Here is a 25,552-nt window from a genome sequence, read left to right on the forward strand (position 1 = left end):
TTTTTGTTGTTGTTGTTGTTGTTTGTAAGTGAGACGATAATGTTTCTCCATGAGATATTTCACCAAGGCTTGAAGGCTCGGATAGCCAACTGGCCGACGTTAGTTTTAGGTGAGTTTTCTGCCATCTTCAAGTTGCATTTTTTGCAAAATCAACACAGCCTCACTCTGAAAACGTACCCCTAGATACATTTCTGGAGATTGCAAATTATGTAGCCAGTTACGTATGACTGTGTTTTATCATTAAAATGAACGCTACCAGCTGACTGATTACCTCTGTGTGGACGGCTTTTTCGCTGTTACCAGGTTGTCAGGTAGACAAAAACAAAAGCTAAAAAATCAAATAAACAAGTAAATAACAGGCTGAGAATGTGGTAAGATCAGTCAGTCAGTCAGTCAGTCAACCAACAGCAGCCTCTAGTGGATTTATCTGAGAACAGCAGGCGCGAATGGCACTTGAGAGAGAAATTTAAGATCTGAAAAAGTGTACACAGCGGCCTCTGGTGGATTTTTGTGAGAACAGCGGGCGAGAATGGAACTCGCGATAGAAATTTAAGATCTGAAAAAGTGTACACAGCGGCCTCTGGTGGATTTATGTGAGAACAGCGGGCGAGAATGGAACTCGCGATAGAAATTTGAGATCTGAAAAAGCGTAGACTTTGGTGGATTCCTGAAAACAAAAACTACAAAAAAGCATAGCTCCTGGGACGTATTTGGCACTCTCCAAAAATGTGTATGGGGTATGTTTTCAGAATGAGAGAATATATCTGTCACACAGAACCATACATATGTACAGTGGTATATTACAACCTGATCTCATGAGAAAATGTAGCTATTTTACATTTTGTAGTGGCTAATTTGTACATATTCATATGAAAATGTATGATTTGAAAAGGAGGTGTGGCACCAAACCCCACCCTTAAACCCAACCGTCATCGGGGGATAAGCAAACTATACTAAATTGTGCAAATGAGATCATACGAATTCATACAAATTAGTCACTAAATTAAAAAGTTACGAATTATCGTGAGATGTGTTCTTTCTTCTCCGCACACAGAATTCAAAAGAACAACAGAATGACAGAGAAATCAAATATAACATATTCAGAATATAAATCGGTAACACTTTATTCTAATGGTTCATTTGAGTATTAGTAGACTTCAACAGATGTTTAACTATCCATAACAAACTTTGCTAGTACTGTACATGTCAACTTACACTAAACCTAACCCCAACCTAACAGTCTACTTATATTCTAACGAGTACTGTAGTTGGCATGTAGATGTAATGTAACTTAATTCAACAAACAGACTATCAAAATAAAGTGTGACCTATAAATCCTATTAATCATAGACAAAATAAAAGCCTCGCGACTTCTTTCCAAAGGCCGTGATCACTTCTATTTCCCGTTTTTGTCTGACAGTCTTTAGCAAAAACATGATGCAAATGTCTGAAAAGCAACCTGTCATGTTTCAGCGGATCTCTTCGACATCTTGCTGCCAATGCTGAACATTTATCAGGAGTTTGTGCGAAACCATCAGTACAGTTTGCAGGTTCTGGCCAACTGTAAACAGAACCGAGACTTCGACAAGCTTCTGAAGCAGTATGAAGCAAACGCCGCCTGTGAGGGCCGGATGCTGGAGACCTTTCTCACATACCCCATGTTTCAGGTGAGCAGCTGACCTCTCATATTTAAAGGAACACTCCACCTTTTAGGGTAAATAAGCTCATTTTACAGCTCTCCAGTTGAGTTTTAGCATTTTTCAATACATTCAGTCGATTTCCGCATCTTTTAGCTTAGCTTAGCATAAATTATTGAAACGGATTAGCATCTTGTTACAAGATTAAGTTTTGAAATTTTAATAATCTTTCAATTTAATTCTTCTGTAGATTTATTTTGTGATAAAAGTTGCTAATATTTATCAATATGTCTAGGAACTGTATTCTCATTTATGCGTAATAATTAAGAAACTTTGCTGCCGTACCATGGTTCAAGCAGGCACAATAATATTATGTAGCACTGTTACCTAGTTATATAGCTGCAAACTAATTCCAAGTACTGCGTAATATCATTGCGCCTGCTGCAGCCATGGTACAGCAACAAAGTTCCTTCATTATTGCGCCAGAATGAGAATATAGTTCCTATCCATATTGACAGTAAATAGCAATTGACATAGTCTTAGCCCATGAATCAATGATAGTCTGAGAGGGTTTTTTTTGCCTCCCTTTTCCCTAATGTATCTTATTTTCTTTTTCTTAAAGCTACCTCTCATCTAACCTGTATTCCCCTGAAATGTGTGATGTTTTTGTTTGGTCAGAGGGGTCCAATTTCACTACATGTAACAGTGTATGTGACAAATAAAGGCTTTCATCATATTCATCATCATCATTATCAACCACAGACGAGGCCAGCTTTAAATAGAAACATTATCAAATCTCTTTGGTCATTTTTGAGTACTGCTAATGGTCTAATCTGATTCAATGATTTATGCTAAGCTAAGCTAAAAGTGCTCCAAATGGTAAAACGTAACTCTAGGGGAGTTATATTTCCAAAAAAGTGGAGTGTTCCTTTCAGCATTCAGTTAGAAACAATAATGAAATATGTTGTTGTTGGGATTGAAATATTTGCTTATTTCCATTGTTATTAGATCCCACGATACATCATCACGCTCCATGAGCTGCTCGCTCACACGCCTCATGAACATGTGGAGCGCAAGAGTCTGGAATTTGCCAAATCCAAACTAGAAGAACTGTCCAAGTGAGTAAAAGCTAAAAGAAAATACCCTTCAGAGAAGCATATGACCGTTCTACTCTATTCTTCAGTAGTCTAATACGATGAGAGGATATGATATTTATTTTATTATCTAGGAAAGAATTTATATAGATGGTTCTTTGCAGCACAAGTTCATCAAAGAAACCTCATGATGTTATTGTTGGGTTTTCTAGCTCTGGAGTTTCATATTAATCATTATAGACTTATATAAGCCCTTAAAAACCTAGATCCATAAATACACAATATACAAAACTGTGCATTTATTTAAAGAGAAACGTTTTGCCATACTTTACAGTATCTGTAAATGACATAAGATTTTAGTCGCTAATATGTTTAATCTTGCTTCAAACCATCATATCAAACAAATCCATCAACATGAACACTTCTTTGGAGAAAGAGATTTTTCCCACTTTTAATGTCAGTATTGAGATGATACAACGGTGTATTTGTGTGTTTGTTCCTAGAATGATGCACGATGAAGTGAGTGACACAGAAAACATCCGTAAGAATCTAGCGATCGAGCGAATGATTGTGGAGGGCTGTGATATCCTGCTGGACACCAGTCAGACGTTTGTAAGGCAGGGTGAGACACACGATCAGAGCATTACATTTACAACTCATTTTCTTCATGCTTGTTTTGTTGTTTTACAACATTGCTAGTAATATGATCTGCTGGATGAGCCACACTCTGTCCATCCATCCACCTATTTATCTGTACATCCATTTATGCTTCTTTCTGTCTACTGACCCATCCATTCATCCATTCATTCATTCATTCATTCATTCATTCATTCATTCATTAATCCATATATCCAACTATTCATCCTCATCCATCCATCTACTTATACTCACTCATCCATCCATCTATCCATCCATTCATCCATCCATCCACCCATCCATCCATCCATCCATCCATCCATCCATCCATCCATCCATCCATCCAACAACTCATCTCCATATATCCACCTATCCTTTCATCTACTTATACCAACACATCCATCCTTCTATCCATTCACTCATTCACTTGTCCATCCATTCATCCATGCTTTTATTCATTTGCTCATCCTTTTATCCCCTCACCCATCCTGCCATCCATCCATCCATATAAGTATACCATCATTCCATCTATTAATTTATTTATCCATACATTTTCTTATCCTCATCTTTACATTCATCCATTTATTCATTGATTCATTTATCCATCCATCCATTTATTGATTTATCTATCCATCCATCCATCCATCCATCCATCGATTCATTGATTTATTAATCCATCCATCCATACATATATCCAACCACTCATCCTCATCCTTCCATCCATATATCTACTTATACCCATTCATCCATCCATCCTTCTATTTAGACATCCATCCATTCATCTACTTATGCCCACCCACTAAACCATCCATCCATTCACTCATTCACTTATCCAACCATTTGTTCATCTACCTATCCATGCATTTATCCATTCACTCACCCATTCATTCATCCATCCATCCATCCATCCATCCACCAATCTATCCATTCATTCTTCTACTCTTCCTTATCCACTAATCCATCTATCCATTCGCTCCTTAAATTTTTTATTTGTTCATTCATCAACCCTTTAATGCAATTATCCAAACATCCACTTATCCACTCACCCATCCATACATCCATCTATCTGTACGCACATGCATCTATCCATCCACCCACCATCTAATTCCCATCCACCAATCCATCCATCCAATCCCTCTCTATTCACTATCCATTTATCTACTTATCCATCTTTCCATCCATTCACTCATTCACTTCTTCATCCATTCATTCGTGCATTTATTTACTTATTAGTTTATCCACTCACCCATCATTTCATTCATCCATCACCATATTTATTTATGTCCATCCATCCATCCATCCATCCAGTCATTCATTCATCCACTTATACACCTAATTTACTCATTCACTTGTCATTCCATGCTTTTTACTTATCCATTTATTCTCTCACCCATCCTACCATCCTTTCATCTATTTATCCTTTTACTTATCCTCATCCATCCATCCATCTGTCTATCCCTCCATCTATTAATCAGTCCATCTACTTATCCCCATCCATCCATCCATCCATCCACCTATCCATCCATCCATCTATTCATTAATCTATGAATCTATCCTTTTACTTATCCTTATCTATCCATCCATCTGTCTATCCCTCCGTCTATTATTCAGTCCATCTACTTATCCCAATCCATCCATTTATCCATCAACTTAATTCCATTCATCCATTCATTAATTTATTAACCCAGCCAGTTTTAACCAATCACTCATTCACCCACCTCACCAGTCATTCATTTATTAACCCCATTTGTTTATTAACACCAGTCCACAAATCTGTTTAATCTGTATGGGTGATGCGTTTATCCATCCATCCATCCATCCATCCATCCATCCATCCATTCATGTACTCACTCCCATCCATTAATTCATTTACATGTTTATTCATTCATTCATCCACCCATCCATGCATTTACCCATTCCCTCATCCACTCACCCATCAGTCTATATAAAATATTTATTACATTTTTATTTTAATCATAAGTTATTCCTTTATTTTAATCAGTAGCCATCATAACTGAGGTCATTCACTAGTTTTGCATGACTATCAGTGTGTGATATTTGTTTCAGCTCCACCCAAACACTGGTCTCATCCAACACTGCTCCACACTGACAGGAAGGTGTGAAATGAGCTCTAATGAGATCTAATGTGCCATCTTAATGCGCCGCGTCTCGCTGAAAAGCTGCTCCGGATGCGACAGCGCTGAAACTCTGTCTTTATACTGTTCTCCTTGCTCTGGGTAATGAGCTTTCTCCTGTAGGCTCTCTCATTCAGCTGCCCTCTGTGGAGAAGGGTAAACTGAGTAAAGTGCGTCTGGGCTCGCTGACGCTCAGGAAAGAAGCTGAACGACAGTGTTTCCTCTTCACCAAACACTTCCTCATCTGCACACGGACCTCCGGCGGCAAACTGCACCTGCTTAAAGTGAGTCCATCACACTGTAAATAGCAACACTCACTGCAGGAGTTTAAACAATCAAGGCCATGCTTTGTGTTTCTTAAAGGAATAGTTCACCCAAAATATTCCAATCATTCAATCTGTTTGTTTCTATACCCCAGTATTACTCAGCATGAGTGATGATTATACACTACCTGACAAAAGTCTTGTCACCTATCAAAGTTTTTAGGAACAACAATAATAACTTGACTTGTAGTTGATCATTTGGGATCAGAAGTGGCTTATATAAAAGGCAAAGGCCTTTAGATTACGCTTATTTGACCACAATAAAATATGATCATGCCTTGATTATTAATGATTTCATTAGGACAGTAAGGTCTGACTTTGCTTAGACAAAAGTCTCATCACTGAACAGGAATAATGTCCAGTATAGAATATAAAGTCCTGCTGCAGTGGAGACAGAATGAATATTGTGTCTGACTCCATCATGAGCTTGGAGGACTGCATCCATACATCTCTGCACTGACTCAAATCACTGATTAATAAAGTCATCTGGAATGGCAAAGAAAGCGTTCCTGCAGGACTCCCAGAGTTCATCAAGACTCTTTGGATTAATTTTCAATGCCTCCGCCTTCATCTTACCTCAGACATGCTCAATAATGTTCATTACTGGTGACTGGGCTGGCCAATACTGGCTGATCTACTAGGACTTTACTGATTTTCACGCACAACCATCAAAAATATCCAGCGAGCGGCAGTTCTATGGGTGCAAATGCCTTGTTGATGCCTGAGGTCAGAGGAGAATGGCCAGACTGGTTCGAGCTGAAAGGTGACAGTAACTCAAATAAGCACTCGTTACAACCGAGGTCTGCAGAAGAGCATCTCTGAACACACAACACGTCCAACCTTGAGGTGGATGGGCTACAGCAGCAGAAGACCACACCGGGTGCCGCTCCAGTCAGCTAAGAACAGGAAACTGAGGCTACAATTCACACAGGCTCACCAAAACTGGACAATAGAAGATTGGAGAAACGTTGCCTGCTCTGATGAGTCTCCATTTCTGCTGCCACATTCGGATGGTCGGGTCCGAATTTGGCATCAACAACATGAAAGCATGGATCTATCCTGCTTTGTATAAACGGTTTAGGCTGGTGGTGTAATGGTGTCGGGGATATTTTCTTGGCACACCCTGGGTCCATTAGGGTACCAATTGAGTATTGAGTGTTGATTTTTAATAAAAGTTATCTTTTCCAGGTTAAAAGTTGTTAAAAGGTCTCATAATCCTATAAATAAACAAGAAACATGGACAAACTGCTAACTTATGGATATTTTTTACAATGTTGAAGTCATTATCCTGTGTCCACTTTAATTGAAAAGAGTATTTCACACATTTGGGTGAGCAATGTCTTTAATCATTTCATGCAACGAAAAAAAACCCAAAATGAATAATCATTCCTCAAATCCACAGCAAGGAGGCACACTGTCTCTAATAGAGTGTACTCTTATTGAGGAACTGGACACCAGTGATGAAGACTGTAAGTGTTTTCAATCCTTAAAGTCTTAAATATGACCCCTGTTTATTATACTAGCACCAACATTTTACATGATGCCAGAAGTTACAGAGTGATATTTGATTTCTGTTTAGATAATGCCGCTGGTCAGGGTCTCAATCATCTCGAGTTTAAGATCGTGGTTGAACCTGCTGATGGTTCCTCGTTTTCAGTGGTTCTTCTCGCTCCATCTCGACAGGAAAAAGCAGCCTGGACCAGCGACATCAGCCAGGTGCTGTCTACACGTTTAACACACGCATTCAGGCCTTTTATAAAGTATGTGAAATTCAGAACAAACAAGAACATGCTTTTTAAAGTATTGTTTTCATTGAAGAAAGAAATAGCTAATTAAAAAAAGTTTCTTTTAAATTTAAAGGAACACTCCATTTATTTTGGAAATAGGTTAATTTTTACAGTTTTTCTCAGTCGCTTTGGTGCGTTTCTCACAACACCAGTGCATTTCTGCACAACAGTTAATGCATTTCTCAAAACAATTAGTGCAAACTGCAAAACCTAGCTGATAGCCTGCAAAAAGCGCGTCACATGCTCAAAATGGATAGCTCATTCCTCAAAAGCAAGTATTCATGTCAATCAAAGTGTCAGTATCATCAAAATAAAAAGTCCTGACACCATTGTTTATGAACAAGATAGTCAAATGGCTTAGTCATGTTTTCATTATGAGTTTACTCTGGACATTTTTTCAATGCAAAAAAGTCTGATTTTGGTGACACTTGCTGAAAATGCTCAAGACAGCACTGTATACTATTAGCACAGCCAATTGAAAACTACAGTAAAGTGAGACATCACTGCATTTAGTAAGATATCTGAGTACAAGACACTGAATATGTATGTTTCACATTTTTACTCTGCATTTGCTCTTTACAATTCTAACTTATTCACAGCATTGTGCGGAAGAATAAACACACCCTTATTTACAACAAACATAAACTCCCTTTGGGTTGAAATGTGCACAACTGTAAACAATATTGCAGTACATATTGGAACTAAACCTGCAACATACACACATCAAGTTCAACATTTTCGGATGTAATGACTCAAGTAATGAAATGAGGACTGATAGTTTTATATGAAATGACTATTCAGCATTTACAAGTTTAGTTACAGTTTTTCTCAGTGGCTTTGGTGCATTTCTCACAACACTATTTACATTTGCACAACAGGTCATGCATTTCTCAAAGCAATTAGTCATTTGTGCACATCCTATGCATTTCGTGAGATATCTGAGTACAAGACACTGAATATGTATGTTTCACATTTTTACTCTGCATTTGCTCTTTACAATCCTAATTTATTCACAGCATTGTGCAGAAGAATAAACACACCCTTATTTACAACAAACATAAACTCCCTTTGGGTTGAACTGTGCACAACTGTAAACAATATTGCAGCACATATTGGACCTGAACCTGCAACATACACAGGTCTGTAAATCATTCATCGAATTGTTCAATTTTAAAGACATTTTCAGGAAAATAAAGTTTAAATTTTTTTTTTATAAAGTTTGCTTGACCGATTTTGACATCAAGTTCAACATTTTTGTATGTAATAACTCAAGTAATGAAATGAGGTCTGTTAGTTTTATATTGAATGACTATTCAGCATTTACAAGTTTAGTTAATTTTGACTGACATGACAGAAGCAGATGATCATGTTATAAACAGCAGAGAGTTGTATGAAAGCACTTGATGCATGTCCGAAAGCATTTGCAATTTGTTGAAAGGAATGAGAAACTGCTACTAGGATGTGCACAAATGACTAATTGCTTTGAGAAATGCATGACCTGTTGTGCAAATGTAAATAGTGTTGTGAGAAATGCACCAAAGCGACTAAGAAAAACTGTAAAGTCCCCTAGAGTTAAACTTTTGAGGTTTACTATCTTTCAATCTATTCAGCCGGTCTCCAGCTCTGGGAGAGCACTTTAGCTTAGCATAATCATTGAATCGTATAAGACCGTTAGCATCTCACTCAAGAATTCAAAAAGAGTTTCAATCATTTTCCTATTTAAAGCTTGACTTGACTTTTATGTAGTTACATTCTGTAGGTTTTATTTTTTTATATGCTAAGGGTCCTTTATAAAATATTTCAATTTGACATATTTACTTTAAAGCCATTCAATTAGATTAAATACTGAACACAGTATTTATAAATGTGTATTAAAAATAAAATGTATTTATTTTAAAATTAATAAATTAGATTAATATATATCAATATTATCGATTATAGATATTAATCAACCATGTCTTTTTAATAAGAAGCATGAATGTGAAAGAACAAAAAGACTTTTATATTAAATAAATGTAATTGTTAAAAATAATTCAAGAGGACTTCAAGAGTCAAGTGAATAGAAAGAAGGTCTTGTTTTCTTGGTGGAAATCAACAGGCATGAAGTGCACACGGGTGAAAAGTTTCCATTGTATTTGCATTGATCTAAATAGCCTCCATGCTTTTTGCATATTATGTTTATGACTTATCTGTAAAACTGTAAACCTTACCTTAGAGATGAACCAATATACAAATGTTGTTAAATACTGATAGATCTTTTGGTCAGTTTAATTTCAGTAAGAAATTAATAAGAAAAATAAGGCCTTATTATTATTATTATTATTATTATTGCTATTATTACTTTTATTATTATCATTATCATTATTTTTGTTATTATTACTACTATTATTATTATTACTATTATCATTATTATTATTATTTCTATTATTATTATTAACATTATTACTATTACTATTATTATTATCATCATCATTATTAATTTTATTATTACTACTATTATTATTATTACTATTATTATTATCACTGCTATTATTACTATTATTATTAATATTATTATTATTACTAATATTATTATCATTACTATTATTATTAATGTTACTATTATTATTATTACTATTACTTTTATTACTTATAATTATTAATTATATTTAAAATTCTAAACATAAATTAATGTATAAATATAAATTGTAATGTTATTATAATATTACAATAATAAATTATAAGTATAAATAAACATAAATACAAATTGTGATATTATTATAATAATAAATTATAATTGTATAATATTTAGGGCAGGGCAAAAATTTATTGCGTGTGTGTACGGTGTATATTTATTATGTATATATAAATACACACATGCATATATTTGAAAAATGTTTATATGTGTTTAGATATAACATATATGTGTATATGATGCAAATTATATATAGGTTTAAATATCTATGTAACAAAATAGTTTTGTATAGTTTTGCTTCGATTTATGTGTGTGCATAAGATACATAAATATATATAATACACACACGTACTGTATGTCAAAACAAACTGTACTAATAATATAATAATTTATGATAATAATTATAATATAAATAATATAATATATAATTATTACATATAATGTATTATGGAATAAAATGATACGCTGCCAATAAACAAATACACATCATTAAATTACAACATTACTATTAATTTTATTTTATTATATTATAGTGATAAATTATAATAATGTAATATTATACCGTTAATGTTGTATAACTAGATATAAATATCAATAAAAATTAATAATTAATTAAGTAATATTAATAATAATTATATATTAATAAATGAATATATTATTAATATATTATATAATAATATATTAATAAAATATATAATAATAACAACTAAATAATAACAAATATATGTTTATTATGATAGATTTGTATGGTAATAAATTATAATGTTGTTATAAAATTTGCTCCTAGTTTTGACCTGTAACACAAATACAGATCATTCAAAATGGTAATACTTGCTGATGGTTCTAGTTTACACTTGCTGCAGTTAGACTAATTTGACATTCTGTTTCACTCTTCTTCCTATTTATGGCGTCTTCACAGTGCATTGACAACATTCGCTGCAACGGCTTGATGAACAGCGTGTTTGAGGACAACTCGAAAGTCACCGTGCCTCACATGATCAAGTAAAACACACAATCACGCCAGTGTTATATCATGTTTCAATCATTTGATTTTAGCTTTAGCAATCATGATAGATAGATAGATAGATAGATAGATAGATAGATAGATAGATAGATAGATAGATAGATAGATGGATAGATGGATGGATGGATGGATGGATGGACGGATGGATGGATGGATGGATGGATGGATGGATGGATGGATAGATGGATGGACGGACGGACGGACAGATGATGGATGGATGGATGGATGGATAGATGAAACATAGGTATATAGATAGATAGATAGATAGATAGATAGATAGATAGATAGATAGATAGATAGATAGATAGATAGATAGATGGATAGGTGGATGGATGGATGAGTATAGATAGATAGATAGATAGATAGATGGATGGATGGATGAGTATAGATAGATAGATAGATAGATAGATAGATAGATAGATAGATAGATAGATAGATAGATGGATGGATGGATGGATGGATGGATGGATGGATGGATGGATGGATGGATGGATGGATGGATGGATGGATGGATGGATAGATAGATAGATAGATAGATAGATAGATAGATAGATAGATAGATAGATAGATAGATAGATAGGTGGATGGGTGGATGAGTATAGATAGATAGATAGATAGATAGATAGATAGATAGATAGATAGATAGATAGATAGATAGATAGATAGATAGATAGATAGACGGACGGATGGATAGGTGGATGGATGGATGGATGGATGGATGAGTATAGATAGATAGATTGCTTCCTACAGCACTTCAACCTGTATTTTCTCCTGCACAGGTCTGACGCCCGACTGCACAAAGACGATGTGGACATCTGCTTCAGCAAGACGCTCAACTCCTGCAAGGTGCCACAGATCCGCTACGCCAGCGTGGAGAGACTGCTGGAAAGACTGACCGACCTGCGCTTTCTGTCCATCGACTTCCTCAACACTTTCCTCCACACATACCGCATCTTCACCACTGCCGCAGTAGTGATGGACAAACTGGCCGACATCTACAAGAAACCCTTCACGTCTATACCTGTCAGGTTAGAGCTCCTGCTCCTGCGTTCTCCTAAATGTTTTGACTGTCACACATTTATTTTTTCCTTCCTTGTTGTTAATTACCTTTTGTGTTTTTTTTAATTCAGTTATTTTTAATATTTAAAGGAAAAGTTATGCAAAACTCACTTTTAAAAGGGGTTTAAACACAGTTGTGTGGCCTCCAGTTAAGGTTAGGGTTAGGGCTAGGGTTAGGCCTGCCTTTTTCTGAGACACTTCATTTAACATTTTCAGTTTTTCACAAAGATAACATTAGTTCTGTTTTGAGTCTGCCACTATGCTGACACACATACATTTGTAGCTCCGCCCTCTTTAGAAATAAGCCCAATCTCATTTGAATTTAAAGCGACAGTCACAAAATAGCACAATTTTGCTCAAATCCTAAAAGGGTCAGTTTTATAGTCATATAGAACATTATTTGTGGGATATTTTGAGTTGAAACTTGTCATACACACTCTAGGGACTTCGGAGACTTACTTTACACCTTATTATAGTCCCTGGCTCATAATAGGCCCCTTTAAAAGAATCCAATGCATTGCTTTTCCTTGAAGTCCGGTTTGTTTGTTTTGGTTGTTAAATTTTATTCTGATCTTGAAAGGATATGATTTAAGACAGCACACCGATCGTTGTACAAAGACTTTCCACACTTCAGATCCATCTCTTCAGAATAGAGAAGCTCACAGTGTTCCCACAATCCCCTTGTTCTTTCCTGGTTGTCACTCGCAGGGTTCAGTATCATTCATCTGACCGTTTGTCCATCACCTCCATCTGTCCAGACTACAGCCTGAAGATCACGAGGCTTGCGCTGGACCAGTCCAAGTAACTCATCTCTCATCTCTGTGTGCTTTACATGTTTGTGGACCTTGTTTTCTCCTCATGTCCGTTTACCATAATATCACTCAAGTTTACTTTAGTGTCTTTTATTTTTTGGTGATAATTTTCCGCTCTCTTGCTGACCCTTGAGATAGACAGACAGACAGACAGACAGACAGACAGACAGACAGACAGACAGACAGACAGACAGACAGACAGATAGATAGATAGATAGATAGATAGATAGATAGATAGATAGATAGATAGATAGATAGATAGATAGATAGATAGATAGATAGATAGATAGATAGATAGATAGATTGATTGATGGATATAGATGGATGGATATAGATGGTTGGTATAGATGAATAGATAGATGGATGGATGGATGAATAGATAGATGGATGGTTGGATGGATAGATGGATAGATTGACGGATATAGGTGATGCATATAGATGGATGGATAGATTGAAGAATAGATATAATGGATGGATGGATGGATAGAGTGATGGATGGATATAGATTAGAGAATGAAGATGAATAGATAGATAGATAGATAGATAGATAGATAGATAGATAGATAGATAGATAGATAGATAGATAGATAGATAGATAGATAGATAGATAGATAGATAGATAGATAGATAGATAGATAAAGACGGATGGATGGATGGATATAGATGGGTGGATTTAGATGGTTGGATAGATAGATAGATAGATAGATAGATAGATAGATAGATAGATAGATAGATAGATAGATAGATAGATAGATAGATAGATAGATAGATAGATAGATAGATAGATAGATAGATAGATTGATGGATAGATGAATAAATATATGGATGGATTTAGATAGATTGATGGATAGATTAATATAGATGGATGGATGGATGGATGGATGGATGGATGGATGGATGGATGGATGGATAGATTGATAGATTAATGAATATAGATTAATTGATATAGATAGATGGAAGGATGAACAGATAGATGGATGGATATAGATAGATGGATGGATGGATTGATATAGATTAATTGATAAAGATAGATGGATGGGTGAATAGATAGATTGATGGATGGATGTATATAGACATATGGATGGATGGATGGACAGATGGATAGATAGATTGATGGATACAGATAGATGGATTTAGATGGATGGATAGATGGATATAGGTGATGCATATAGATGGATGGATAGATAGATGGATTGATGGATAAATAAACTGATGGATATAGATGATGCATATAGATAGATGGATAGATTGAAGAATAGATATCATGGATGGATGGATGAATAGACTGATGGATGGATATAGATTAGAGAATGAAGATGAATGGATGAATGGATGGATATTCACCACCAAAGCAACCCAGTGTGTTGAAATATAATTGGGTAAACTGGCAGTATGTTATAGAGACCAAATCAAAGACAGACATTCTGACATGTAATGCACATTATCTAGAAGAACTGACTTGTGCATGTTTTTCAGATAAACGAGTTTGTTCACTTAGATATCTGCAAACAAATCACAATGTTTTATGCTTTGGAAGATTCACAAACTTTCATGCAGCCCCTGTGTGTTTGTAAACAGAAGATGTGATGGTGAGATCTATTTTCCTCTTGTTTGTAATAACTCAGGTCCCTGGAGCTTTTCTTCGCCACCAACCAGGGCCCCTGGAGCGGAGAGCATCTCAACAACAAATCCCCCCGGCTGTCCCGCAAGTTCTCCTCACCTCCGCCCATCTCCATCACCTCGCGCACCTCCTCCCCCATCCACTCCCGCAAGCTGTCCCTCAGCTCTCCTGTCAGCTGTAAGGCTGGAGCTCTGGATCTCTCCACCTCCACCTTCTCTGCAGCCAGCAGTCCAACATCTCCATATAACCCCATCATCTGCTCTCCTCCGCCCACCTGCACCAAAGCCCCTCTGGACCTCAGCCGGGGCCCCAGCTCCCCGGAGCTCTGCCCCTCCACCCCGGAGGAAGGTGGAGAACTGCCCCGCATAGATGCTTTCTGTGGGAAACTGCGGCGGAGTATTCGGCGAGGTGAGGGTTTTGAGTATGCGTGTTAGTAAATACATAAACAAGAACTACGTGTCCTGTATTGTAAAATGTTTCCTTAGTTTCCTCTAACTGAAAAGCAGAAAGATGACAAATGCATTTAATGAATTGATGCTGAAACTATATATGTGACTCTCTGGACCATAGAGCCAGTTTTATGTTGCATGGATATGTTATTGCCGATAGTCAAAAATACATGGTATGGGTCAAAATTGTAGATTTCTTTTCATTCATTCATTCATTTTCCTTCGGCTTAGTCCCTTTATTCATTAGGGATCATCACAGCGGAATGAACCGCCAATTTATCTAGCATATGTTTTATGCTGGCAGATGCCCTTCCCACACACTATACCTCTTCTCTCCCGTCTCTCTCCTCTTCAAGGCCTTTCTCTCTCTCTCTCCCTCTCTCTCTCCTTTTTCTCTGTCTCTCTAACATGATGAATCCAGTCCGCGTTGCGCTGCCTCCTCCACCTGGTTAAATCTAGCTACTTATTTAACGTACCATAACATCTTCTTCTATACCCTCATTTTCCTGATCATGGGTCTGTTTGAAGAAGGTGTGTATGGAGAATCCCTCAATAAAGATGCCTCCTCTCCTCTTTCTCTCGTGTTTGCTAAATCCACTTGTTGTTCACTCATTTTTGATCTATGAAAAATACTAACATTACACTACAGTCCGCTCAGCTAAGTGCGGGGTTATTCCAAAACTGACGTTTTCGCGCTTGACCAATTACAGCATTCTCTTTAGTTAAAGAAAGAAAGGCAATTTAAATATAATAATAATATTAATATGTGATAGCGATTTTTTTGCTCAGAGGAAATACAGTTGTCTGAGCAATATAGTTTTTGCAGAGAGGAAGGCACCTTTAGGGCTAAACATTATTAAATACTCACGAAGCACATGTGACTTTATACCATATTTGCATTAAAAAATGTTTCCTTCCTGTTAAAAATAAATATATTTCCAATCTGATATGTAATGGGGAGAAAAAATCAACCCGGGCTCATTGTGGAAACGTAGCCCTGCGGACGTTTCTGCGGACAGCGATTTACGTCCTGGGAGGTACGTATTCGAGCGGTTTTTGTTTTCGCGGATCCGCGAGAGGCAGCTGTGCGCGCTTTTTCCCGTCTCGGGCGCCTCTCGGGAGCACGCGCCGTTTGCGCCCCCGCCGTTATCGCGCGAAAAGCCGCCGGATCGGCCGACTTGGCCGCCCTCCTCTTCCTCCTCCTCCTCCTTCCCTAAACCCGAGCGACGGTTCGCCATCCAGAAAAAAAAAATGTCCACGTTTTCGGATCCCGCCGCGTTCTCACCCTTATTTTTCGGATTCCGTTTTTCGTCTTACCTGATTTCCGGAACCTGCTGTTCCCCGGACTCGATCCCGGTCGTCGTCCCCGCGGCCGGCTCCTCCTCCGGGGCCTCCGCTCCGCCGACGCAACGCTGTGAGCTAAGCGGTCAAACTGGTTGCATCGGGAAAGCCCTTCACTCGGAGGTGAGCCGTCGGCCGGCGAGCGCGAAGAGGAGGGGTGGAGCAGCGCCACACCGCCCCGCAGCGTTCGCTCAAAAAAATCTAAACGCGTCCATACGTACCTCCGGCCATGTAAATCGCGGTCTCCAGAAACGTCCGCAGGGCTACGTTTCCAGAATGAGCTTGGGTTGGAAAAAATGTAACACGAGTTCAGCTGATGTTGGATTCGAACCGGGTTGATGATCAATCGCGACAAAAGATGCTGCTGTACGCTTTACGAGGTGCACCACTCAGGCTGTAATGCTGATACGCTCTTTACTCATGTTGTCTCTGTCAATCAGGCATCGATGGGCATAAACCGTGAACAGCTTATTACAACTAGATGCGCTATTTGCAATTAGCCTAAAAAGACACTCTGAAAATGTCTTTTTTTCTCCCCCCTCGCAGGGGCCCCTGGGCCTGTGCCCATAAGGCCCATTGGTTAATCCGGCCCTGCCCACAACAAAAGAACCTATATAAACATATTGGTTTTAATATAGGTTTTGACATAGGTCTTTGATATATGTGACATATATAAAATTGTCCGTTTTCCTATATTATATGTACATATATGTGCATGCAGAGCAGAGAAAACTATTTCTCCCTATTAAGGAGCTGACACTCCATATATCTTGTTTTGGCGTCCTAAAGGTGGGATCATGTGTTAATTGTTAATAACCCCCTGTAATTATGACTGGTTTTGTGGTTCAGGGTCACATATAAATGATAAAGTAGATTGAATTTTAAAAATGTTGTCATACAAAACACATAACTGAGCATTTATGATTTTCCTGACAGCTGTACTTGAGTCAGTATCACTGGACAAGTTCATTCCAGAGACACCCACATCCAGTGACTCTGGAGAAATGTCTCCAAGCCGTTCCCCATCCACCCCGAGACACCTTCGCTACCGACAGCCCGCAGGTACCATCTTTCTCAGCCTTGGTACACTCTCAGAAAAAATGGTACAATGTTGTACCAAAGAAGGTACAAAACCTTGTCACTGGGGCAGTACCTTTTTATGGAACAGAATTGTACCTTAAGACAAAGAAACACATTTGTACATGATTTAAAGAAGGAGTCGTCCAACACTTATGTACACTCTCAGAAATAAAGGTACAGGAGCTGTCACTGAGACAGTACCTTTTTAAAAGATACATATTAGTACCCAAATGTACCTAAAAAGTACCTCTGAAGTACCATTATAGACCCTTCAGGTACAAATATGTACCGTTTGAAAAGGTACCGCCCCGGTGACAGCTCCTGTACCTTTATTTCTGAGAGTGTACCTTTTTATGAGAACAATTATGTACCTTCATTTCAATTGTACCATAAAAGGTACAGAACAGTATCATAAGAGGTATTTTCTGTACCATATAAGGTACAACTTTAATAAAGGTACAAAACTGCCCCTCAAGGAACATTATTTGTACCACCTTGTACCTTTTTTTCTGAGAGTGTAGGGTCAGAATTTGCCATCAACAACATGAAAGCATGGATCCAGCCTGCCTTGTATCAATGGTTCAGGCAGGTGGTGGTGGTGTAATGATGTATCTCCCATTTTCTTGGCACACTTTGGGCCCATTAGTACCAATTGAGCATTGCATCATCGCCACAGCCTACCTGAGTATTATTGCTGACCATGTCTATCTCTTCATAAGCACAGTGTCTCCATCTTCTGATGGCTACTACCAGCAGTATAACGCACCATGTCATAATGTGTGAATCATCTCAGGCTGCTTTCTTGAACATGACAATGAGTTCACTGTACTCAAATGGCCTCCACAGTCACAATATCTCAATCCAATAGAGCACCTTTGGGATGTGGTGGAACGAGATATTCGCATCATGGATGTGCAGCCGACAAATCTGCAGTAACTGCGTGATGCTATCATATCAACATTGAGCAAAATCTCTGAGGAATATGTTTTCAGTATCTTGTTGAATCCATACCACAAAGGATTAAGGCAGTTCTGTAGGCAAAAGGAGGTCCAACCTGTTACTAATAAGGAGTACCTATTAAAGTGGCCGATGATGAGTGTATAGAATGCTGTACGAAAAAAGTTATTTGCTTATTACATGCTGACATATGCATGCACTGAACTTTTCACTGAAATTATTTTTAATTGTTATTCCAAGAAATATGAATGTGAGCTCTTTCTTTAGTCCCTTAACTGTGCTTTTCTGTGGTGGTGTCCTCATAGGTCAGTGTCCTGATAACTCCCGCTGTGCCGTGTCCCCCGCGTCCGCCTTCGCCATTGCCACCGCCGCAGCCGGACACAGCAGCCCGCAAGGTTAGAGGACACTGATGCGCTCCGACAGCTGAAACAGACCTCCCGTCGGCTCTGTGTAGTCACTTCCACCCTCACACAATTCTCCCACTGTCTCTCATTCAGGATTTACCAACCCAGAGAAATCCTACGACAAAGAGTTCCTCATCCGCAGGGCGGCCACCAACAGAGTGCTCAACGTCCTGCGCCACTGGGTTTCTAAACACTCGCAGGTTTGTTCATGGATTTTGCTTGAGTGTGAATGAGTGTGTATGGATGTTTTCCAGAGATGGGTTGCAGCAGGAAGGGCATCCGCTGCGTAAAACATGTGCTGGATAAGTTGGCGGTTCATTCCGCTGTGGCGACCCCAGATTAATAAAGGGACTAAGCCGAAAAGAAAATGAATGAATGAATGTACAACCCCAACTGAGAAAAAGTTGGGACAATATGAAAAACCCAAATAAAAAAAGAAAGTAGTGATTTTCAAATTTACTTTGACTTGTATTTCATTGCAGACAATACAACAAACATTATTTAATGTGTTCCTTGTGATTTTATTGTCCAATTTTGGTTTTGCAACACATTTCAAAAACAGTTGTAACAGTAAAGCATTTCCCACTTTGTAATGTTGCCGTTCCTTTTCACAACATTTAAAAGACGTTTAGGAACTGAAGACACCAAGTGATGAAGTGTTTCAGGTGTCATTTTGTCCCGTTCTTCCTGCAAACAAGTCTTAGGGTAGGCAACAGTACAGGGTGTTTATTGTCGCATTGTGTGCTTCACAATGTGCTGCACATTCTCTATTGGAGACAGGTCGGGGCTGCAGGCAGGCCAATCAAGTACCTGTATCCTCATCTACTGTAGCCAGGATTTTGTAATGTGCGCAGAATGTGGTTTAAAGTGTTGGTAGCATAATCTGAGGTGTAGGATAAAATGTCCAGATATTGGAAGTTATATTGGAAGATTTTTTCAGGCACTGCATAATTTTTTGCAAGATGCTAACGGTCTAATCCGATTTAATGATTTATGCTAAGCTAAGCTAAAAGTGCTGTCGCCAGGCCTGAAGATCAGCTGAATAGATTCAAAAATATAAAACTCAACTGGAGTTGCAAAAAGAGCCTATTTCAAGAATATTTTTATTCTACTACACTGTAAAAATATATATGTTAATTAACCGTATTTCATGATTCATATTTTTTCTCTGTTTATTTATGGTTATGAATTGCATTATGGGATGTTAATCTCTGGTTTGTCTACTTTTGATGTTGAAAATTCAACTGTGGGTTTTATCAAAATGACTATTGCTAAAGTTTTGGTGGTTTAAAACAATCTATTGTATAATAAATAATATGTAAAGTGTTAAGTCTGTAAAATAACACAAAAAGTACTGGCAGTTTATCACCAGGTTTTTGTAGTATAATATACAACACCAACCCTGATAATATCACATCAAACTATTAAAAGTGTCAATAAAAGTAACTTTTTAAAACTTTTTAACATCGAACACTTGTTGGAGGAAAGATCAAGGTCCCACAATGCTATTAAAAAGCATACATTAACAATAATAATAATAATAATAATAATAATAATAAACATGAATCACAAAATACGAAAAATTGTTAGTTTACTGGGGTGGCACGGTGGCTCAGGGGTTAGCGCTGTCGACTCACAGCAAGAAGGTTGCTGGTTCAAATCCTGGCTGGGTCAGTTGGCGTTTCTGTGTGGAGTTTGCATGTTTTCCCCGTGTTGGCGTGGGTTTCCTCCAGGTGCTCAGTTTTCCCCCACAGTCCAAACACATGCGCTATAGGGGAAATTAAAAAACTCAATTTTGCGTAGTGAATGAGTGTGTTTGGATGTTTCCCAGCACTGGCTTGCGGCTGGAAGGGCATCCACTGTGTAAAACATATGCTTGATAAGTTGGCGGTTCATTCTTGATTAATAAAGGACTAAGTCGAAAGTAAATGAATGAATGATTGTTAATTTAGTGATGTTTTGTACAGTATAGTCTCAAGGAGGTGACCTGAGGGAAATAAATTCGTAAATTTGACCGGTGCCTGTAGTGTCTGGCATTAAAGCTGGTTTGTTGTGTTTATGATTTGTTTTAGCTTGTGATCAGGATCAGGACAGACCTTTTTCCCACAGGTTCATTCATCTGCGGTGTCGTGGCTCACACCTCATGAGCATAGTGTTTGTCAGATCTGCTTTGGGCTTCAGTATGTTTTTGTGTGCAATAGTGACAGCTCTGAAATGTCAGCAGCCCCCCCCTACCACCCGAGGGCTCCTGAGATGCTAACTCATGTCAGAAACTGAGCCACATATCACTACACATGCAGTTAAAGTCACAATTGTTTACTCTCCTGTGAATTTTACTTCTTTTTCCAATATTTCCCAAACAGTGTTTAACAGTGTAAGGAAATTTTGTACAGTATTTCCTATTTTTTTTTTTTCTTCTGGAGAAGGTCTTATTTGTTTTATTTGGCTAGAATAAAAGCATTTTTTTATTTTTTAAAACCATTTTAAGGTCAATATTATTAGCCCCCTTAAGATATATTTTTCATTGTGGATATGTACCCTTGTCTACATTTGTGAAGAGTGCGAATTATGTAGCCAGAGGTACGTCTGGCTGCATTTCATCTTTAAAATGAACGGTATGGGGCGGTATGACGTAGCCGACGACTTCTGTTCATTTTAGCACTACCAGCTGACCGTTTACTATAATGTGGACGGCTTTTCCGATGATACCAGTTTGTCCAGTAGCGTACTTCGGCGGACTTGGTACATGGAGCAGAGTTGTATGCGATAATAGGATTCGAGCCAGGCAAAGACAGTTCCAGAAACCAGGTAAAACAAGAATAAATAAATAAACAACAGGCTGAATACGTGGTGGGATCATGTGGCAGTGACGGCTTTTCTTTTTCTAGATTGCTTTTAAAAACACTATTGGTTGGGGAAGTCGACAGCGAGCTGTATAGTTTATATAATGCGCCCTCTGGTGGATTAATGTGAGAAGAGGATGCTCGAGAGAAATTTGAGATCATCAAAAGCATACACAGTGGCCTCATGCGGATTTGCAAAAACTGCAAGCAGACAAACCTCTGGTTTTGTATTTCGCTGCCCCCAGAAATGTAGACATGGGTACGTGTCCGTAATGAGCCTAGTTAAGTCTTTAAATAGCCCTTTAAGCTGAATACTAGCATCTTGAAAAGTATCTAGTCAAATATTATGTGCTGTCATCATGGTAAATAAATCAGTTATTAGAAATGAGTTATTAAAACTATTATGTTTAGAAATGTGTTGAAATAATATTCTTTCCATTAAATAAAAATTGGTGTAAAAAATATACAGGAGTGCTAATAATTCTGACTTCAACTGCATATGAATAACCTTCTTCAACCAACCATCATTTACCCCCGTATTATTTTTGTAATTTTTTTTCATCATATTTTGTCCTCTTCTCCTTAATCCATCTTTTCCAAACTCCAAACATATACACCAATTCAAGATGTACAATTAAACCCATAACAATCACACAACAACACCTCACATAACTACATTTACAGTACATTTATTCTGGGTTCAGCTCTTGTTTTGTTTCGTCACGTCGAGTGTTAAACCTGCTTTATGTACAGTATGTTGTCTTTATTGAAAAGCAAATAATAATAATGAAGTACTCACTGAATGGTGAAGTGTTTGTGTTGGTCTCTGCAGGACTTTGAGATGAACGCAGAGCTGACGACTGCTGTGATGGCTCTGCTGGAGGAGGTGCTGAGAGATCCAGATCTTCTGCCGCAGGAGAGAAAAGCTGCAGTCAATATACTGAGGTCAGTCTGACTGCATTCATACGCTTCAGTTGCACAAGACAAACACCTTCAAACAATATAGATTATTACACTTTTCACATTTGCTTGTTTCTCAGTAGCTGAAGTCGTCATACAGTAGCTGTTAAACTTGGAGCGCAGTGAATGGGAGAGCTTTAGATTTTGGTGTGAACCAAGCATTTTATAATCCATACGCTGCAGGTAATAGCTAATAACTAAACAAATCCATGAATAAAAGTTTTAAAGCGATGTTAAGATTTTCTGTGCTGAAGTTAGTAAGAACTATAGAGAAAACTCTGTAGTGAGTCCGCATTTCTGAACACTTAAAGCTCTCATCTATCTAATTCAGAGGTGGCCAACCCTGTTCCTGGAGAGCCACCTCCCTGCAGATTTCAGTTGCAACCCATATCAAACACACCTGAACCAATTAATTAGGGCCTGAACACCATGTGATAATTACAGGCAGGTGTATTTGATATGGGTTGCAACTGAAATCTGCAGGGAGGTGGCTCTCCAGGAACATGGTTGGCCACCCCTGATCTAGTTGGTTATCTGAAAACAGTGGTGCAAGGACAGGAACTAAGAACCAACCTCTGATGTAGTGATTATTTAATTGTCATAACATTCCCTGGCAGTGGCAAATAGCTTTGGTTTTAGTCTTTAAGATTTAATGTAATTACATTAATGTCTAATTAGTAACACTTTGGGCCCTATCATACACCCGGCGCAGTGTGGCGTAAGGCGTGGCGCAGTAGTCTTTTGGTAGTTTCAGCTTGGCGCAAGAGTCGTTTTGAGGCGTTGCGCTTCGCTGTTTAAATAGCAAATGCATTTGTGCGTCCATAGGCGTTCTGGTCTAAAAAGGAAGGCGTTCTGAGGCGAACCGCTGGCGCGTTGCCATTTTGAGAAACTATAATAGATTTTTCATTAGACCAAAACTAACCCGGTCTAAACTCCAGCGCAGAGTTGCGCCTCGCTTACACACTGCTTAATACACACAAGAGAGCAATAGGCAAATATCTTTACATATGAAAAAATGTAAATATTAAGGATATATATAGGATATAATAAGAATAGATATAGAATATAAATATAAAGGATTAAAATATTACAAAACATATTATTTTCTAGCCGACATAAATATGAAAAATCACTGCTTTTATGTCTTCTTCATCTCGGGAGGCTTTTTCAGTTCATTCATAACAATTTGCTTTTGTATAATGTTATTATTATTAGCAGTATTATTTATTATATCCATATTTATATTTGTTTTATTAAAAACAAGCTTAGATTTGCCCACCTGTCAGGTTTTAGACCATATGGGGCACAGCATGTGTTTTAGGATATAACTCAGGTTTTTGAGCTCATTTTGTTATTATTGTTGATTTATTCGTTTGCTGGAAATTAGAACTGAATTTAGAAATAGTTTTGAAACGAATATTTGCGCTTAACAAACAAAATTAATTATTTATAGACTAATTGATGTCTGTGCGTAAAGGTTTCCCTATCCAAGAGCGAAAGTGAAAGTAGATCATTTTTCTCTCATTCTTACGCAGTAGATGTTCTGTTCTGTTAAAACACTGTTAACTGTTTGCTTGTGAAATGCTCATTTTTTCCACTTAGACTTACTTTGCGTCCTGTAAATAGTGAATGCGCTCTATGCACGACGCAGCTGGCTCTTAAAGGGAATGGGAGATGAGACTCTAATTGGTTTATTCTCAAAACACACCTATAACTCGTTAAGAAAATAAACTCAACCCTTTTAGACCATGCACCTTGGCGCAAAGCGGATTTTCCTGTCCTTAAATTAGCAAAAACACATTCTGACACGCCCTGAAAGCGTTTGCACCCTGCACTTTGCGCTCTGCGCATGGACCTTCAAAATAGAGCCCTTTACAATAAGGTTGCATTCGTTAGTTAGTGTATTTTAAACAAACAATGCACAACACATTTATTTACATCATTACATCAATATATTAATCATTTTTGTTAACGTTATGTGATGGAATAAAGTTGTTTGTGCTAACTCACAGTGCATTAGCTTTTAAAAGTAAGTATCCAATACACTTCAGTTGAATTTTGCAAGTAAGAACAAATCACAATTAAATCATAAGTTTGAAATTTTGCTCGTTGCCCAGCACCACAAAAAACTGAAGCTAGACTAAGCACAGTAAATCATGCATTTAATTGTGTTCTAGCTAGATTAATCAAAGAAAAAGCTTGTAATTAATTACGATTTTTCAAATTTACTCGTTGACCAGCACTACAAATAATTCAAATAAATAATAAATAAAAGTAGTGGCTGCATGTTGTTCATCATAGTTAAACTACTTCTTTATTAATGCTCATCTTTCCCCAGTGCGCTTTCTCAGGAAGAACAAGACGATTCACAATTGAAGATTGAGGATATCGTCCAAATGGTTAGTGTCACAGCAGCGCTCAAGCTAGATTTCTGTGTTTAGATCTACTTTTTCAGTGCTGTCAAGCGCTTAATCCTGATCAATCGCATCCAAAAGTTCATGTTTACAAATTATTTGTCCGTACTGTGTAAGTAACTGCTCTTGGGCTGCAGGGTGATATGGGTGGACGTTTCAGCAAGATATTAATCCAAAACACAGCCAAGAAAACTCTCAAATGCTTTCAGAGAAAGAAAATCAAGCTGTGGAATGGCCCAGCCAATCACCTGACTTGAATCCAATAGACAATACAAAATAAAGCTCAGATTTAATAGACATGA

At 37.6% G+C, this 25,552-nt stretch overlaps 1 protein-coding gene and 1 long non-coding RNA gene across 3 annotated transcripts in view; one reads left to right on the forward strand and one right to left on the reverse strand.

Moving 5' to 3' along the window:
- The window catches only part of LOC141376286 (uncharacterized), a 501,640-nt gene that overhangs the window by 468,354 nt on the left and 7,734 nt on the right, over positions 1–25,552 (reverse strand). Inside the window, exon 2 of the long non-coding RNA XR_012386080.1 lies at positions 10,107–10,225. This is a non-coding gene — a long non-coding RNA (uncharacterized lncRNA). The remainder of the gene's footprint in view (positions 1–10,106; positions 10,226–25,552) is intronic.
- The window catches only part of rasgrf2a (Ras protein-specific guanine nucleotide-releasing factor 2a), a 61,250-nt gene that overhangs the window by 24,149 nt on the left and 11,549 nt on the right, over positions 1–25,552 (forward strand). The window contains exons 6-21 of one of the 2 annotated variants that reach the window (XM_009305082.5): positions 30–109; positions 1,474–1,667; positions 2,646–2,755; positions 3,235–3,353; positions 5,626–5,786; positions 7,228–7,294; positions 7,405–7,541; positions 11,206–11,288; positions 12,090–12,338; positions 13,078–13,170; positions 14,807–15,210; positions 17,529–17,654; positions 18,935–19,024; positions 19,127–19,233; positions 22,709–22,821; positions 25,175–25,235. In XM_009305082.5, coding sequence (XP_009303357.1) covers positions 30–109; positions 1,474–1,667; positions 2,646–2,755; positions 3,235–3,353; positions 5,626–5,786; positions 7,228–7,294; positions 7,405–7,541; positions 11,206–11,288; positions 12,090–12,338; positions 13,078–13,170; positions 14,807–15,210; positions 17,529–17,654; positions 18,935–19,024; positions 19,127–19,233; positions 22,709–22,821; positions 25,175–25,235 — 2,194 coding nt within the window. The remainder of the gene's footprint in view (positions 1–29; positions 110–1,473; positions 1,668–2,645; positions 2,756–3,234; positions 3,354–5,625; positions 5,787–7,227; positions 7,295–7,404; positions 7,542–11,205; positions 11,289–12,089; positions 12,339–13,077; positions 13,171–14,806; positions 15,211–17,528; positions 17,655–18,934; positions 19,025–19,126; positions 19,234–22,708; positions 22,822–25,174; positions 25,236–25,552) is intronic. The other variant, XM_009305083.5, reaches the window with a different exon arrangement.

This window comes from Danio rerio, chromosome 10, assembly GCF_049306965.1.
Source record: "Danio rerio strain Tuebingen ecotype United States chromosome 10, GRCz12tu, whole genome shotgun sequence".
Taxonomy (NCBI): Eukaryota; Metazoa; Chordata; class Actinopteri; order Cypriniformes; family Danionidae; genus Danio; species Danio rerio.